The sequence below is a fragment of the Rhinopithecus roxellana genome, chromosome 14 (assembly GCF_007565055.1).
Source record: "Rhinopithecus roxellana isolate Shanxi Qingling chromosome 14, ASM756505v1, whole genome shotgun sequence".
NCBI classification, from domain to species: domain Eukaryota; kingdom Metazoa; phylum Chordata; class Mammalia; order Primates; family Cercopithecidae; genus Rhinopithecus; species Rhinopithecus roxellana.
Genome location: NC_044562.1, coordinates 80110042 through 80127038, shown reverse-complemented (window position 1 = coordinate 80127038; position 16997 = coordinate 80110042). Strand labels below are relative to the sequence as shown.

Below are 16997 nucleotides of genomic sequence, written 5' to 3'. Positions count from 1 at the left end.
AGTAAGAAGGAAAGCATTTTCTCTTAAACCCTGAGTAGGCAGTCCTCAGGTTCTAATTCACTATATCAAACCTGAAGTTTTCCAGTCTGAAAAGATTGTGGTGTCACTATTGAGCTTAATTCTATAGCAAATGACGCTTAGATGGTTGCTCCTCCTATCCACTGAAACCTTACCAGGGACACCCCTGTGTCTCAACCTGAAGGAGCAAGGAGGAAGAAGGTGCTGAATATGTTCCCTGGTCCAAAGGGGAATAAACTTATGCAAAGACATAGAAGAGATGGTGACTGCTGTGGTATATTCCATCTCAAAGTGAGGTCATTTAAATCCAGATTTTAGGTCCTCCTCCTGGAAATCCCACAGATGTGAGTTGGCAGTTTCTAGAGTCAGACTGCCCAAACCCAAAGCGTGGATACACTGCTTATTCTACGTGTGACCAGGGCAACTGACTTCCCCACTGTAACTTAGTTTCTCCTAGTAAAATGGATGCAATAGTACCTTCCCCATGGAGTTGTGCTAAGGACTAAATGAGACTCAAAGCATTCAGAACCTAAAACCTGGCCTGACACACAGGAAGCACTCAAGACATGTTTAGTTCCTGATTTTATACCCGTGTTCAATAGAAATGTACATTCTTCCCAGAGAATTTGGACTGTGTTAAACAGAACCAGGCACATTATCCTATCCACCATACTTCTAGCTGCATAATAAAGTGAGGTTTTCTCATGGTCTAAATCAGGCCCTTTAATCTGTTTTCTGATAAAAAGTTCTGAAAAGGGGAATTTATACATATGTAAAAGTGAGTGTTTCCCCTAAAAAAACAAAAATCATTATGTTTTCTATTAGGATAGCAAAAATGCCCTTTCTGAAAAACAATGCACACAATAATACTCTCAAGGTGGGCAATGTATATTATACTCAAAGAAATAAATACAAACTTAACTTCTCCCCTTCTTAACTTTTATTTCAAACTACAGGTGCCCTACCTCCCCTCCCTCAAACCTTACTTTCCCCTCAGAGGCATAAAGATACAAAGGGAAAAGAGCAAAAACAGTCTGGGTAAAAGCAATGTATTATTTGTCCAAGTAGCAACAAAAAGGGACTGTCTCACTCCTGCCATTGCTGAGTCTCCACGTTCTACTCTTCCCCCCGCCTCCTCTATCTCACCCACCGACAAGGATGCCAGCAAAAGATCCAGAGACTCCTGGTCCTTGTTTTTGTTCAGGCAGTGACCAAGTGCCTGACCAAGAAAGTCAATCCCCTACAAAATGAGGACAGCAGGAACATCTACCTTTCCAAGGACACATTAAAAATGCTTTAAGGGAATAACTTTATATTACAGTTAACACTTTAAAAATTCAAACTTTAAATACTGTGTTAGTTCAATATTATCATCAGGTCAGAGAATATGGGGGAAATTAAATGTGAATTCCAGAAAGCAATAGTTCCAGAGATGCCAAAGCTGTACATTTAGGTGCCTGTCAAGCAGCCACCATACATCTGGAAAATGGCCATTCTAATTTCTGTTATTACACAAGCATGAAGTTGCATACTCAAAAAGATACCAAGGATGCCCCGGATGACTGGAACACAAAGTCCTCAGCACATGCCAGGCACAGAAAAGGCACAGCCCTCTCTACACTTCAATTCACTTAATTCCCACAACCACCCCGCACAGGGGCTTCCTGCCTGAGCCCTTCTGAACTCAGCAGCCCCCGCAGTGCAGGCACGTACTGGGTCACAACAGACACCTCGGCAGTGAGGAAAAACCCAAAGGCCTGTGACGGAAGGAAAAAGTCAGGAGATCTTACCTCGGGCATTCCTAATGGGAAAAAGAAAAGGACAGTGTGTTCCAGAAGGCTCAGGAAGAGGCTCAGATCATTAATCTGACAAGAATAATGGGATGAGATGACTGGCAGAGGACCAAGTAACAGAATAAGGCAGGGGTTGACCAGCCTTCACATTTCAAAGGCAGTTCACTATTTTGACCCTTTTTGTGAGAAATCATCATTTCATCATAAAACAGAAAATTAGTTGTACTTCCTTATCAGCTTAGAGCAAGATTAATGGCAAGTTAGCTTCCAAATTCCATAATTAATAAGTATCACCTTTTGATAAGTCATAAACTCTCCTCAGAGCTGAAGCTCTTACAGGACAATTCCAGGTTCACATGATCTCCAGTCAGTGCAAGGGAGTATCAGTGTGATCCTGTTAGTCATAGTAACAGAAGTAACAGTAGTAACAGTAGCAACAGTAGTAGCAGCAGCAGCCATGGTAAAACAGCAGTTATTGATATTTGCTGCATGCCTATTATGTGTCAGCCACTGTTGAGATCACTGACCTTGATTTCACCAAAGAAGATGAAGTAGTTTATATTTTTACCCCTCTTTACGGAAACTGAGTCTTAAGAAGGTTTGGTAACCTGCCCAAGGTGGCAGAGCTACTTACTAAGTGGTGGCCTCAGAATTTTGACCAAGTCAGCTGACACCAGAGCCTGCACTCTGAACAACTAGTTAGTTTGGAGAGTTTGAAATTTTTGGGACTGGATAGTTTGTAATTTTTGCCCACAGATGTTTTTCAGCTGTTATTTGTTTAACTGAAGTAGTTTTTCAAACTGTCCCTAGCCTGTGGGATAAAGTCCACTCGTGAAGACAAGATATGCACACACAAAGCACTAACTCAGATGGCTCAAGAACAAAATCCAGCATCCACGATAAGGAGAGGCACCAGAGTCAGGGGTTGTCAGGGGCGGAGCAGCAGATGAATCAAGAATTGCCAAAGACTGATAATTACTGAAACCAGGTGATGGGTACAAGTGGGCTCATCTTACTCTTCTCTGCAATGACAGGGTCAGTCCAGTAAAGGGAAGGACTGTCTAGCCAAAAAATGCCAAGAACACTCCCTAAAGAAACCATGAAAGCTCAAAGGATTGCTGAGACAGACTTTCAACAACATGGGTAAAGCAAGAGTTAATATGGACGTGGCTACATCTTATCTCAGGCCTTTAAGATTACTCTAGGGCCAATAACAAAATAGAAGGAGCTCACCTGATATTGCGTGTTCATGCAACAGACATTCATTGCATCCCCAGCCTACCAGCTTTGTCAAGAACAGCCATGTTGGGTCAGAGTTAAGAACAAAACATGGCCCAGATTTTTAATGTTCACAATCCTTTCAGATACCTCTTAAGAAATAAATTAGTTTTTAATTGATGTGTATGATGTTTTAAATTTTCAAACCTATCGAAAACGTTTTTACAAGTGCGTTTCTTGAAGTTATATGAGTATTACCATTATAAAATGTGAAAGGCAGAAAACATAGTAAAATTGAAAGTAAAATTGTTCTTTATCAAAAAGCTACGTACTAAAATGGTATTTTTCACAGGATGATCTAATGACTTATCAAAACAATAAGGAAAACATGCTATCCTTCGGACCCACACATTCTGTAAATATCATTCTTAAAAGAGATCACATGCATTTATTCATTTCTCAGGAACGATTCGACGTGCCTTGAAACTGTAACACTCCTGTAATCAAGTAAAAAAATTTTCTATGTATCAGTTTTACCTGCTATTTGTACTGAACCATCCTCACCCAGAAGAATATTACCAGCTTTCAAATCCCTATTGGAAAAAAAAAAATAGAAAATAAATTGTAGGGTACAGACTTTATAGTGTATTGATTCACTCAGGAAGATTTTAAAACATATCATACAATGTAGCTCTTTAACATAATAATTTCATAAATATTAAGATTATATCACAGATGTTAAAAGTTAAAAGGATAGGCTGGGCATGGCGGTTCACACCTGTAATCCCAGCACTTTGGGAGGCCAAGGCAGGTGGAGCACCTAAGGTCAGGAGTTTGAGACTAGCCTGGCCAACATGGTGGAACCCCATCTCTACTAAAAATACAAAAATTAGTTGGGCGTGGTGGCAGGTGGCTGTAATCCCAGCTACTTGGGAGGCTCAGGCAGAAGAATCACTTGAACCCGGGAGGTGGAGGCTGCAGTGAGCCGAGACCACACCACTGCACTCCAGCCTAGGCAACAAGAGTGAAACTTGGTCTCCAAAAACAAAAACAAAAAAAAAGAAAGGTATAAGGATTCAACTGTCATTTTATAGTTTACTCCTGGGGGAGAGTTAGGATTTTAGAAAGAAATATTTTCTATGAAGTAATTATCCAAATTTAATTAAATCATCAGTAAGTAGACTCTCTATTTTATGCTTCAGAGTTAGAGACTGCCCAGAAACTCACACTACTGTCATTCTATCAAGTATTAAAGCCCAGTCTATGTAAAGCTCCTCTACTTCCACTTAAATTTGGGGTACAATTCCAAGTTAATTCTCTTTCTGAAAAATGAACTTCTCTCCTCTGGTGAGAGACCGATTATAAATACTAATTATAATATTATATAGTATATTTCTTCACCATATAAAACCTGTGCAATCTTAGTACTTTGAAAAATGACAATCTGCAATTTATAAGTTTGATTTCTAAAGTAATTTGTTTCTAATTATTGAAAAATATAGGCCAGCCACAGTGGCTCATGCCTGTAATCCCAGCACTTTGGGAGGCCGAGGCGGGCAGATCACCTGAGGTCAAGAGTGGGAGTCCAGCCTGGCCAACATGGTGAAACCCCATCTCTACTAAAAATATGAAAATTAGCCAGGCATGGTGGCAGGTGCCTGTAATCCCAGCTACTCGGGAGGCTGAGGCAGGAGAATCACTTGAACTCGGGAGGCAGAGGTTGCAGTGAGCCAAGATCATGCCACTGCACTCCAGCCTGGGCAACAGAGCAAGACTCTGTCTCAAAAAAAAAAAAAAAAAAAAAAGAAAAAAAGAAAAATATAGTAGAAATAATTAAATATAAATTTCAGGGTAGGAGAATTACATTATTAGTATTACGGGTAGATGGCTATTTACTTGCAATAATTACTAAGAGCCCAAGTAGCACTAACTCACTTGAAACATCAAGCACTCATATTCTATGTGATTTGACTATATAAAGAATTAACATTTTATGTCACAAAAGATGTGTGCCTCCTCCTTCCCTCTCACCACCACATCAAAAATAATTCACATTTTACAATGTTTGGATAGTCTTGCTTGTATTAGAAAGATAGAGGTGCTATCTAGTTCAATTAGTATAATTCAAGAGTAGTTACCAAAACTGATTTTTTAAAATGAGTCCATGTAGTCCTTTTTATATTCCACTCTTATTTCAGTGAAAGCCACTGAAGCAATCCTCAGGGATACCAACATAATTCATCAAAATTTATTCACTTGTTTCTTTCTTAAGTACTTTTTTCCCATCTATTTAGCCTAAGTTAAAGTAATGTCAATACCTGCCTGCAACATGTGTTTCCTTAACATTCTTTACAAACTAGGGCTGAAGATACAAACAGCTGAATTTAAACATTTCTGCAGGGGTCATACCTGTGAATCTGACCATTTCTGTGTAGATAGTCTAAGCCTTCCAAAACCTCTTTAAGAATTGTTGCTATTATTGCCTCTTCCAGAACTCCGTTCTTGTGTTCTCCTCGGTTGACAATGTATTTTATGATATCCAACATTGAACCTAAGTAGACAAACAGAAGAATTATCACCTTCATCACCTTTTCAGAACAAGACTCCATTATGTATAAAATGTAATGGAAACATCAAAATATGGGTTTTGTTTATTTAATGCAAATATTCCCAAGGCAAACAAACAATTGAATGACAGCCCCATGACCAAAAACACTAAATCCAAGTTTGCAAGAGCACTTTCAGTGTGAATTTAATGAGAAGGATTCTGGGTCAGGAACCAGAAGGCTGTTCATGGCCATTCCATGGTTGGTTCCTTTTCCCTAGAAATACTGGTTACAGCATTTCTCGCAAAAATTCCTAAGAGCAACCCTCCAAAGAGGGTGCAAAAAGTCTGAACTGACAAAGAAAGGAGTATGAGGCCAGGAGAAAAGGCAGAAGCGAACTGCTGAGAGAAAAAACCCCACTCTCTGAGGACCTAAATCATAGTTGGGAGGGGGAAAGAAGGATGTTGTTTCTAGACCTCTGCTTATAACCAGAAGATTCCTTCCTGTGACACTGCATGATCTTTATTTTCTCTCCTTCTTTTTCTTTTTTCATTTGAGACAGAATCTGCCTATGTCATGTAAGCTGGAGTGCAGTGGAGCAATCACAGCTCACTGCAGCCTCAACTTCCCAGGCTCAAGCGATCCTCCCACCTCAGCCTCCCAAGCAGCTGGGACTACAAGTACATGCCACCACGTCTGGCTAATTTTTGTATTTTTTGTAGAGATGGGGTTTCACCGTGTTGCCCATGATGGTCTTGAACTTCTGGGCTTGAGAGATCTGCCCATCTCAGTCTCCCAAAGTGCTGGGCTTATAGGCATAAGCCACTGCACCCGGCTGATCTTTATTTCATTTACCTGATATATTTGAGGCACTAACACTTACAGTAAACAAACACATACCTAGTACTTTGTTACCATATACAGATTAGTATCCTTAGCACTGTGAATTCATGTTTCAACACATATTAATTAGTATTCCAAACCCCTGGGTCAGTTTAAAAGCCAGAATTACCTGGGGGTTTGACATTTCTGAAGAATTAACAAACGGCTTACCTCAGGACCTGAATTTGGCTCTAGGCTCTTTATAATTAACTAAGAGGATTGAGCTTCCCCATCAGATATAGCTGCCTGCCCCTCATTAAGAGATTCAATGTAATGAAATAGAAGAAAACAAATGCATATTTTCCCCCAGAGGGGAGAAAAAAAAACAAACTCTGTTTATTTGTTGACTCTTAGATTTTTGTGTCATTTAAAAAATGATAATTCTAAAAACATTTTCTTTTTATTGTATAAGGATATACCATACCAGGCATGCATGCATTTCTGCCCTGCTGAAAGAAAAATGAGTAAGAGTCCACGTCTGCCCACATCCTTACCTGTAGAAACCTGTTTAAAAACCTGTTCTTACCTAAAGCTCAGAGAAGTTAAATTGGACTCTTAAATAAAAGACAAAGAAATTTTCCGTCAGATCCTCCTTAGAAAACAGAAGATTCTCAGCTTCATAAAAGCACCGCATGTTCTCACTCATAGGTGGGAACTGAACAATGAGATCACTTGGACTCAGGAAGGGGAACATCACACACTGGGGCCTATCATGGGGAAGGGGGAGGGGGGAGGGATTGCATTGGGAGTTATACCTGATATAAATGACGAATTGATGGGTGCTGACGAGTTGATGGGTGCAGCACACCAACATGGCACAAGTATACATATGTAACAAACCTGCACGTTATGCACATGTACCATAGAACTTAAAGTATAATAATAAAAAAAAAATTTAAAAATTTAAAAAAAAAGCAAAAGGTTAAATCTTCAGCTTGAGCAGAGCACTTGGGACTATTCAGCGTCTCAAGTCACCAGAATTTCTCGTTTCGTCAGAGTTGGTAGAACCCCACAAAAAGAGAATGGCTTAAGATCATCTTGTTGGCAAAGCACAAGTCCCTCTGCTGAATGAAGGGGCAGTCCCAGCACTCAACACTGCAGTCCAGCTCTGGCAGGCTTCCTTTTTCTTTTCCTTCTTTTTTTCTTTTTAATTAAAAACTGAAGTAGGCACTCAAGGAAACAATGACTAATAAGATTGAGGAAGACTGAAAACAGAACAGAACTAAGCTCTCCAGGGCTCCCCACCGAGACCTACACAAGCAGACCCAAGCCAATTACAATGCCTTCGTCACCTCATTTTTGGGCTTCTGCTTCATCCAAGAGAGTTTCTTTTTAAAAAAAGGAAAACATTAAGACACCTCCCTCGACATCTGCAGATTAAAATGGGCTCTGTCATATAAATCCTGCTATGCTAGTTTCGGGTTGTCCAGGCACAGCAAAATGTTCTCCTCTGATCCTAAACCAGACTTCGTGTCTCAGAAAGATACACAGGGAATGAAGCCCTCAAAAGAGAACATACCAGAGATGTGGGTACGCTGGGTGTTCCCAAGGAAATCGCTTGGGCTTTCTAAGCTTCAGTGCCCATGCGTGCAAAATGAAAGTGTAAATACTTGCAGCACCGCATACTAATTTTTAAGTCAACCGATTTTAGAGTCACAAATTCCAGCACCAACATTTACTATGTGTGTGACCTTGGGCAAGTTGCTAAACTCCCTTGAGATTTGGTGTAATTTCTGAAAAACAGGGATGGTGACACAGGCCATTCAGGGATATTGTCAAGATTAGATGAGGTAAGGTCAGTAAATTGCCTTGGACAGGATCTAGCCACAGAGTCTAAGTGTTCAAAAAAGGGAACGGTTATCATTATTATTCCCTCTCTGATAGTGATGTTAGAAGATTAAAAGAAATAAAATACAGGATGTGAAAGCACCTTATAAATTAAAGTGTCAATGGCTTGCATCACTGCAGGGATCTGAAGCTAGAGAAAGGAAGTGACTTTCCCTTCCCAAATGCAACAATAGGATGCGAATAGTGCCACTTCTGATCAACACTGCAAGTGAGTATACAGCACACATTTCTCCCCATGTTAACTGAAACCACATTTAGTGAACACCTACTGGGCGCCAAGTTCAATGAATTCAAAGTGCATTAGACAGTCTTCACGAAGTTCACAATCTAAATATGCACTGTCCAATACTGGAGCTGCACAAGGTGATTTAAATGTAAGTTAATTAAAACTGAATACTCAGTCCCTCAGTCACACCAGCCACATGTCAAGTGTTTAAGAGTCACATAGGATTAGTGAAAAGTAGATAGCAGCACCTCAGAACATTTCCATCATCACAGAACATTCTAATAAATGGCACTGAGATAATTCAGCAAACTGCAATGTGTTAAGGACCTGAATAATGCTAAAAAGAAAGGACTCAAGGAGAAAGGACTGGCTAACTTAAAAAAAAAAAAAAAAAGCGGCGACTGTGGAAAGGATGTGACCTTTTAGGTCTGAGAACATGGAACAGAAAGGAGAGATGCAAGGCTGAGAAAAAGGGCAGGTCAGGGACAAAGGCATGAGAGCACATAATACATTCCGGGGGCTGCCTCTCAAACTAGAAGGTCGAGCATTTCATACCTGGAGAAGACGACATACATATTCTCGGAAGTTAACTGAAATTATGAAAAGCTTTGAAGGTCAATGCGAAGCAATCTGGATGTTATCCTCTAGGCAATGAGAAACCAAACAAACTTTCAAACACAAGAGAGAAAGGATTCAATCTAAAGTCTTCTCCAATATGCTGGTTCCAACAAAAGAAGAGAAAACAAGCAAACAAATAACAACAACAAAATCCACTTACCTCCGCTTAGTAATTTCATGACCAGCCAAAGTTCATCTTTGACCACAAAAGAGGTGTAATAGGTCACTACGTTGGGATGGCTGCACTGACTCATGGCTTGAATTTCTTTCTATAAAAAGAGCAAAACATGACATAGTACCATGGGGTGAAAGGTGGCAAGCAAACACAAGTGAATCACAGTTGAGTACCTGGGTAACTTTCCTACTCGAAAGCCTACCTGAGGGGCTGCCTAAGCCACTACTTCAAAGAAGGTACATAAGGACCAACTCTCTCACCGCATTATCAACTCAGATTAGAAAGTTCTCTACAGGAGACCACAAAGCCCTGTGGGCCAGCCACTGCACATAGGAACTTCAGATCACTGTTATCACCCAGATGATCCCCCAACTCTGCCAGCAGAGAGCCCTGCCATGTAGGACTAAGAGCCTCATACTTGAACTGAAGGCTTGACAGGGAGATAAAAGACTAGGTAAGTTACTAGAACACCTACATCCTGGTGCCAGCCTGAACTCTGGTGGATCTTAGCTCCTCCCTCATCCAGAAAACGACAACAAAACTGTCTCTGTTTCTCAGGACTGCTGTGATGGTAAATGAGAAAATTCATTTGAAAATGCTACAGTATTATTTGCCAACTATCTGTCATAGTAGATATTCCATTAAGTGAACAAAAAGGAGGTGGTAGGGAAGAGTGCAGCAGGCGAAGTAAAATAAGCTTGGGAAACATCAGATACTACATCTCATTCTAAAAGAATCACAGGGAATATTAGTACTGTCAAAGGCTCTGAGAAGTCCTGCAGTAGATAAACGGCCACAGTTTAATCCATATTAACAAAGCGGGAAAAGAACGCTTTGTAGGTTACATCTTGGAAACACTGCTATAGAGAATAAAAGTTTTATATAAAGACATAAAACAACAAAGCTGGGAAATAAAACAAATGGAAACTTTCAACAAACCACATTTTTCTGGAATATTCAGTTTCATATTGATTTCAGTTTGTCCTTTTAAGTTATTGTCAGATGACTCCATAAAAGCTTCAGTCTAATGTAACTCTCAATCAAAGGTACCAGACCAGTGTAACTCACTTTCAAGGTGCTATCCAAAAAGGACAAGAATAACCTAAATGATCAAAGAAAACTCATTTTTGCTATTATGTATTAATGATGAAAGAAGAGTACATTTATGCATCCTATGAATATATTCAATAATAATGAGCTTTGCATTAACTCAAAGTTACCCAAGTAGAACATCTCAATTTGGGCTGTTATCTTTGCATGTCCAGTACTGCCTAATCCTCATACTACTAAAAAGATCCTACATATCCAACAACTTGGCCAAAATTCTGTAACATGTAACACTTACATACGTTCCTTAATATATGTTTATTTAAAGTGTTTTTGACTGGGAGCAGTGGCTCACACCTGTAATCCCAACACTTTGGGAGGTCGAGGCAGGCGGATCACCTGAGGTCAGGAGTTCAAGACCAGCCTGGCCAACATGAGGAAACACTGTCTCTACAAAAAATTAGTTGAGTGTGGTGGTGTGCGCCTGTAGTCCCAGTGACTGAGGAAGCTGAGGCACGAGAATCACTCAAACCTGGGAAGTGGAGGTTGCAGTGAGCTGAGATCGTGCCACTGGACTCCAGCCTGAGTGACAAAGTGAGACTCTGTCTCAAAAAAATAAAAAAATAATAAAAATGAAGTGCTTTTAACCAAAGATAAACTCCGTAGAAACTACTAATTTTTCTATTTTCTTTTCAGTATATAACCATGTTTTTCCTTCATCATTCCCCTCATCCATTGGACTGATTACAGGTTTTCTAGATCTGACACTTTTCAATTCAGCAACTCTTATCCTTTGAATAACATCTGAAACCTGAGGTCCAGTTTCCATCTGTTTCCGGTATTAGGTTCTGATGCCATAAGACACTTCTGAAGGAGAAATGGAACACTGCCCCGGCCACTCCTATTTCAAGTCAATAGCATCTGCCCAGTGGGGGGATGGCCCACATTGAAGGTCTGCAGCATTAGGTACGGTCCAGTTTAAACAGATGCCTAGTGTTCAAAGAAATGTCTCTTAAATGCAGCTGTGCTCTAAATGTAAGTGAATGCCTTTCTAGTGCTGTAATTCCAAACTTTTAAATCCTTTATCAAAATGCACAAAACAACTAACGGTCATACAAAAGGAAATTCTTTTGCATTGAAGGCAAGGTTGAGTCAGTCTAGAAAAACCACTTTTTGGTCCTTCGCATTTAGATGGCCAGTATCACTTCCCACCCAGAGTATCAGGTTCTCTGACTTTGCAGTGAGCGTGTGTGTGTGTGTGTGTGTGTGTGTGTGTGTGTGTGTGTGTGTGTGTGTGTGTAACTCCTTTAGAAAACCTATAGATGGCCGGGCGCGGTGGCTCAAGCCTGTAATCCCAGCACTTTGGGAGGCCGAGACGGGCGGATCACGAGGTCAGGAGATCGAGACCATCCTGGCTAACACAGTGAAACCCCGTCAACAAACTAGCCGGGCGAGGTGGCGGGCGCCTGTAGTCCCAGCTACTCGGGAGGCTGAGGCAGGAGAATGGCGTGAACCCGGGAGGCGGAGCTTGCAGTGAGCTGAGATCCGGCCACTGCACTCCAGCTGCGGCGACAGAGTAAGACTCCGTCTCAAAAAAAAAAAAAAAAAGAAAACCTATAGATATAACTTAGCAAATTATATTTCTTCAAAACTCTGAGTCTTAGAGACACCATCTGGACATTAAAAGGTTCCAGAATTTAAATGAGTTGGGGATGAGGGGTCACAGATACCACCACACCAACACAACCACAGGAGCAATGTAAGGACAGGTAAAAGAAGGGGCAGGGGGCCCGGGAGTGGCTTTGCATCAGTTTGATCACTCAACCTCACATTCTTCTTCCATGCAGCTGAGCCATCCCTCTTCACTTCTTGGCTAGGGGGTCCATGTCCCCAACTCCTGCACCATCCATTGTCCTGCATAGCAGCTTTTCCACGAGCATCAATGCTTAAGGACATGAGAAACTTGCCTTAGGGAGAAACACCTGTCGCTCTGTCCTGGGATATGACCTGTGCGATCACTGATCCCCAGGATAAGTAATATTTCCATGTACAAGAAAGTAAAAGCCTGAAAAGTAGAAATCTTTCCACAAAACTATCCCCTCCATTTCTTTTCAAAACAATCATGGGTGTTATTTGAATGCTCCCTTGGTAACAATCTATCAGTTAAATTATCTAAGCTTTTCCTAATGCCCTAAACTCATTCATGTGGTTAGGAAAAGACATTTATCCCCAAACATATCTGTTTGTCCCTATCCTTAAAAATAACAAAACTATAGACTAAAGATGAACAATGTGAAAATATAAAAATGTTTTAGCTGATTCTTTCGACTGAATGAATGGGTTCTAACATCCTAGTCTCTTAATTAGGTCACAACCCAAAGGAGGAGCATGAGTTAAAGTGGTGCTTCCCTAATTTGGATGGGCATGCAGATCACCTCAGCAATTTGCTAAGTTGCAGATTCCCATTCGGAAGGGCTGTGGTGCCGCCTGAGAATCTGCATTTCTAGCAGGCTTCCATGTGATGCTGATGCTGTGAGCCCAGAAACCAGACTCTGAGTGGCAAAGCAGTAGACTGAGCTTTGAAAGAAGACAGAGAGGAAGGTTGGGGGATATGAGAGGAGGTACACAGATGACTGCAATGAAGCCCACAGTGTCAAAAGTGCCCAGCAGGGGGTCTGGCCGACAGCACTGCCTGGCTGAGTCTAACTGGAGGAGAGTCTAACTGGAGGAGAGGGGTAAGAAGCAAAGCTGGAAATAAGGGAGACTGTTGTACTAAAGTGGTGTGAATTTCACAAGGCCAGAAAAGGGTAAAAACTGCATTGAGATTTAAAAACGAAACGCAAGCAAACAAACAAAAAAACCCACGAGGTCAAAGTTGGGAGAAATTACAGAACTCTGAAATCCAGGCAAAACATTTGCCAAAGATATAGCCAAGGAATCGAACACAGTGGCTCCCTTGGAAAACTAGGAAATGAGACTCAGACATGTCACAAGCGCCAAACCAAGCCATGGTACAGTAGTTAATCTCTGAGGCTGACAGAGCTGTTCCTGCAGCTCCATCCGAAATGCATCACAAGTGAAATTTCACAAGAGTGGGAAGACCAACCTTAAAATGGGGTAGCATGGAAGATCCCCTATCCATCTGCTAGAACTGAAGTGGCAGCCACAGCAGTACCCCTCTGCAGTGAGCTGTGTGCAAGAAAGACATATCAAAGACGGACACCCACATACTGCTGCTATGCCAGCCCTGCAAAATTTGCCAAACCAGACATTATGTGCGACATGCTAGGTGTGGTGAGGAATACAAAATATATAAAGTATCCTACCCTACAAATATGAGGTGTTGGGAGGAAAAAAAACTTCCCCTTCCCCCCAAAAATAACAGAACTAAAAAAAAAAAAAATGGAAACAAAAACTTAATTTTTTTTTTTTAGACAATCTCGTTCTGTTGTCCAGGCTGGAGTGCAATGACGCAATCATAGCTCACAGAAGCTTCGACCTTACTGGCTCCAGCAATCTTCACACCTCAAGCTTCCTGAGTAGCAGGGGTGATGGGCACATGCTATCACATCCAGCTAATTTTTAAAAATTTTTTGTAGAGACAGGGTCTCACTGTGTTGCCCAGGCTGGTCTCGCGCTCCCCGGCTCAAGCAATCCTCGTCCTTGGCCTCCCAAGGTGCTGAAATTACAGCTGTGAGCCACTGTACCCTGCCATAACTAAATATAATAAGAGATTTTCTCATATTGCTATATGGCCGTTCGTCTCCCCACAAAAAAAAAAAGAATTCCTCCTACAAATAGTACTGAGGCCAATCAGGAACTGTGATTAGCAAGGATCTGATCCCCCAGGATCTACTACAGAAGGGCTGCACTCTATGTCACAGCTGGCTTGGAAGCTTGGTTTTGCCATTTACTGGCTTGATTACCTAGGCAGGTTATCCAACATCTTTGAGCCTGTTTTCTTTTCTGTAAAAGGAGATTACTACCATCTACATGAGATTATTGTGAGGGCAGGGGAAATGAGATGTATAAAACTCCTTGCAGAATGCCTAGCATGTAACACAAATGTTCAAAGTTAATTCAATCTGTTCAATGTCTCAGTTTCTTCTTTGTGTGTGAGCATCCCCCTAATTTCAAATGTCCCAATTCCTGACTAAGCCTCAAAGGCACAGAGACCGACCATGGCAGCAGCCCTCACTTTTTCCAATAGAAATGTGACATGACACATCTGTTGGCCCCACTGGCTCAAGGAGTTTGCTGTAATACATGGATAGGTCATTTGGTAATGAATTTTTAACCTCTACATTGTCCCAATCCATGGTTTTCCTAATTCGCCTTGTATTTAATTTATGCTACCTTGTCATACTTCATGTATCCTGGTAAACTGCCTCAAACTCTTTTGGAATAAGGCATCTAAGCAGATACTTACGTAAAGGGTTCAGAACAAAGAGAAATAGTACAAGTTTAAAGATATAAGAATTAGGAAAAAGTTAAAACCTGATTTCTTTTGTTCCTCAGACCGTAAGATTCATAAAGCACCAAAAGGAAAGAGATTTTGTCACTGAAAGGGAAGAGTTAAATAATTCTGAATTCAAAATATTAAACTATACTTAACCAAATTTGCATATTTTACAACTTATGTAAATCCTAAATAAATTCTTCTTTATCTGATAATGATGGCAAAATATCCTACTCAAGTACTTAGTTAAGAAATCAAACCTACTCAAGCTCCAAAATTGTTCACAGTTAAATCTGAGGAGATACTTCTAACTTTATTCTAAAGCAATGAATCGCAACCTTGGCTGCATATTGAAATCACCTGGGGAGCTTTGACAACCACCCACGCCTGAGTCCCGGCCCCAGGGAGGCTGCTGTAAATTGGTTTAGGAGACAGCCTGGGAATGAAATTTTTTCAGAAGCTCCCAGGTGGTTCTAACGTGCAGCCAAAGCTTAGAACCCCTACTTGCAAGTTAAGTGCTGAAATGTATTTTTCTTTCAATGAAATGGTGAGAGAAACATCTAGCTCCCAGGCACATTTCCCCACTGCAACATAATCTACAAAGGAAATCTATATATGATGTACAAATACTATCAAATAAAACATCTACTTCCAAATGCAAGAGATGACCAAATACGTCTGTAAAATGTATGCAATACCCTCAAAACATTTCATATGGAACCAAAAAAGAGCCCGCATTGCCAAGACAATCCTAAGTCAAAAGGACAAAGCTGGAAGCATCACACTACCTGACTTCAAACTATACTACAAGTCTACAGTAACCAAAACAGCATGGTACTGGTACCAAAACAGAGATATAGACCAACGGAACAGAACAGAGTCCTCAGAAATAATACCACACATCTACAGCCATCTGATCTTTGACAAACCTGAGAGAAACAAGAAATGGGGAAAGGATTCCTATTTAATAAATGGTGCTGGGAAAATTGGCTAGCCATAAGTAGGAAGCTGAAACTGGATCCTTTCCTTACTCCTTATACGAAGATTAATTCAAGATGGATTAGAGACTTAAATGTTAGACCTAATACCATAAAAACCCTAGAAGAAAACCTAGGTAGTACCATTCAGGACATAGGCATGGGCAAGGACTTCATGTCCAAAACACCAAAAGCAATGGCAGCAAAAGCCAAAATTGACAAATGGGATCTCATTAAACTAAAGAGCTTCTGCACAGCAAAAGAAACTACCATCAGAGTGAACAGGCAACCTACAGAATGGGAGAAAATTTTTGCAATCTACTCATCTGACAAAGGGCTAATATCCAGAATCTACAAAGAACTCAAACAAATATACAAGAAAAAAACAAACAACCCCATCAAAAAGTGGGCAAAGGATACGAACAGACATTTCTCAAAAGAAGACATTCATACAGCCAACAGACACATGAAAAAATGCTCATCATCACTCGCCATCAGAGAAATGCAAATCAAAACCACAATGAGATACCATCTCACACCAGTTACAATGGCAATCATTAAAAAGTCAGGAAACAACAGGTGTTGGAGAGGATGTGGAGAAATAGGAACACTTTTACACTGTTGGTGGGATTGTAAACTAGTTCAACCATTATGGAAAACAGTATGGCAATTCCTCAAGGATCTAGAACTAGATGTACCATATGACCCAGCCATCCCACTATTGGGTATATACCCAAAGGATTATAAATCATGCTGCTATAAAGACACATGCACACACATGTTTATTGCAGCACTATTCACAATAGCAAAGACTTGGAATCAACCCAAATGTCCATCTGTGACAGACTGGATTAAGAAAATGTGGCACATATACACCATGGAATACTATGCAGCCATAAAAAAGGATGAGTTTGCGTCCTTTGTAGGGACATGGATGCAGCTGGAAACCATCATTCTTAGCAAACTATCACAAGAACAGAAAACCAAACACCGCATGTTCTCACTCATAGGTGGGAACTGAACAATGAGATCACTTGGACTCGGGAAGGGGAACATCACACATCGGGGCCTATCATGGGGAGGGGGGAGGGGGGAGGGATTGCATTGGGAGTTATACCTGATACAAATGATGAATTGATGGGTGCTGACGAGTGGATGGGTGCAGCACACCAACATGGCACAAGTATACA

At 40.8% G+C, this 16997-nt stretch overlaps 1 protein-coding gene across 1 annotated transcript in view; it reads right to left on the bottom strand.

Annotated features, from left to right (window-relative positions):
• Window positions 1-16997, bottom strand: part of STK39 (serine/threonine kinase 39) — a 303051-nt gene that overhangs the window by 213033 nt on the left and 73021 nt on the right. The window contains exons 3-5 of the mRNA XM_030916644.1: window positions 9310-9418; window positions 5439-5580; window positions 3567-3622 (exon numbers count right to left, since the gene is read on the bottom strand). Coding sequence (XP_030772504.1) covers window positions 3567-3622; window positions 5439-5580; window positions 9310-9418 — 307 coding nt within the window. The remainder of the gene's footprint in view (window positions 1-3566; window positions 3623-5438; window positions 5581-9309; window positions 9419-16997) is intronic.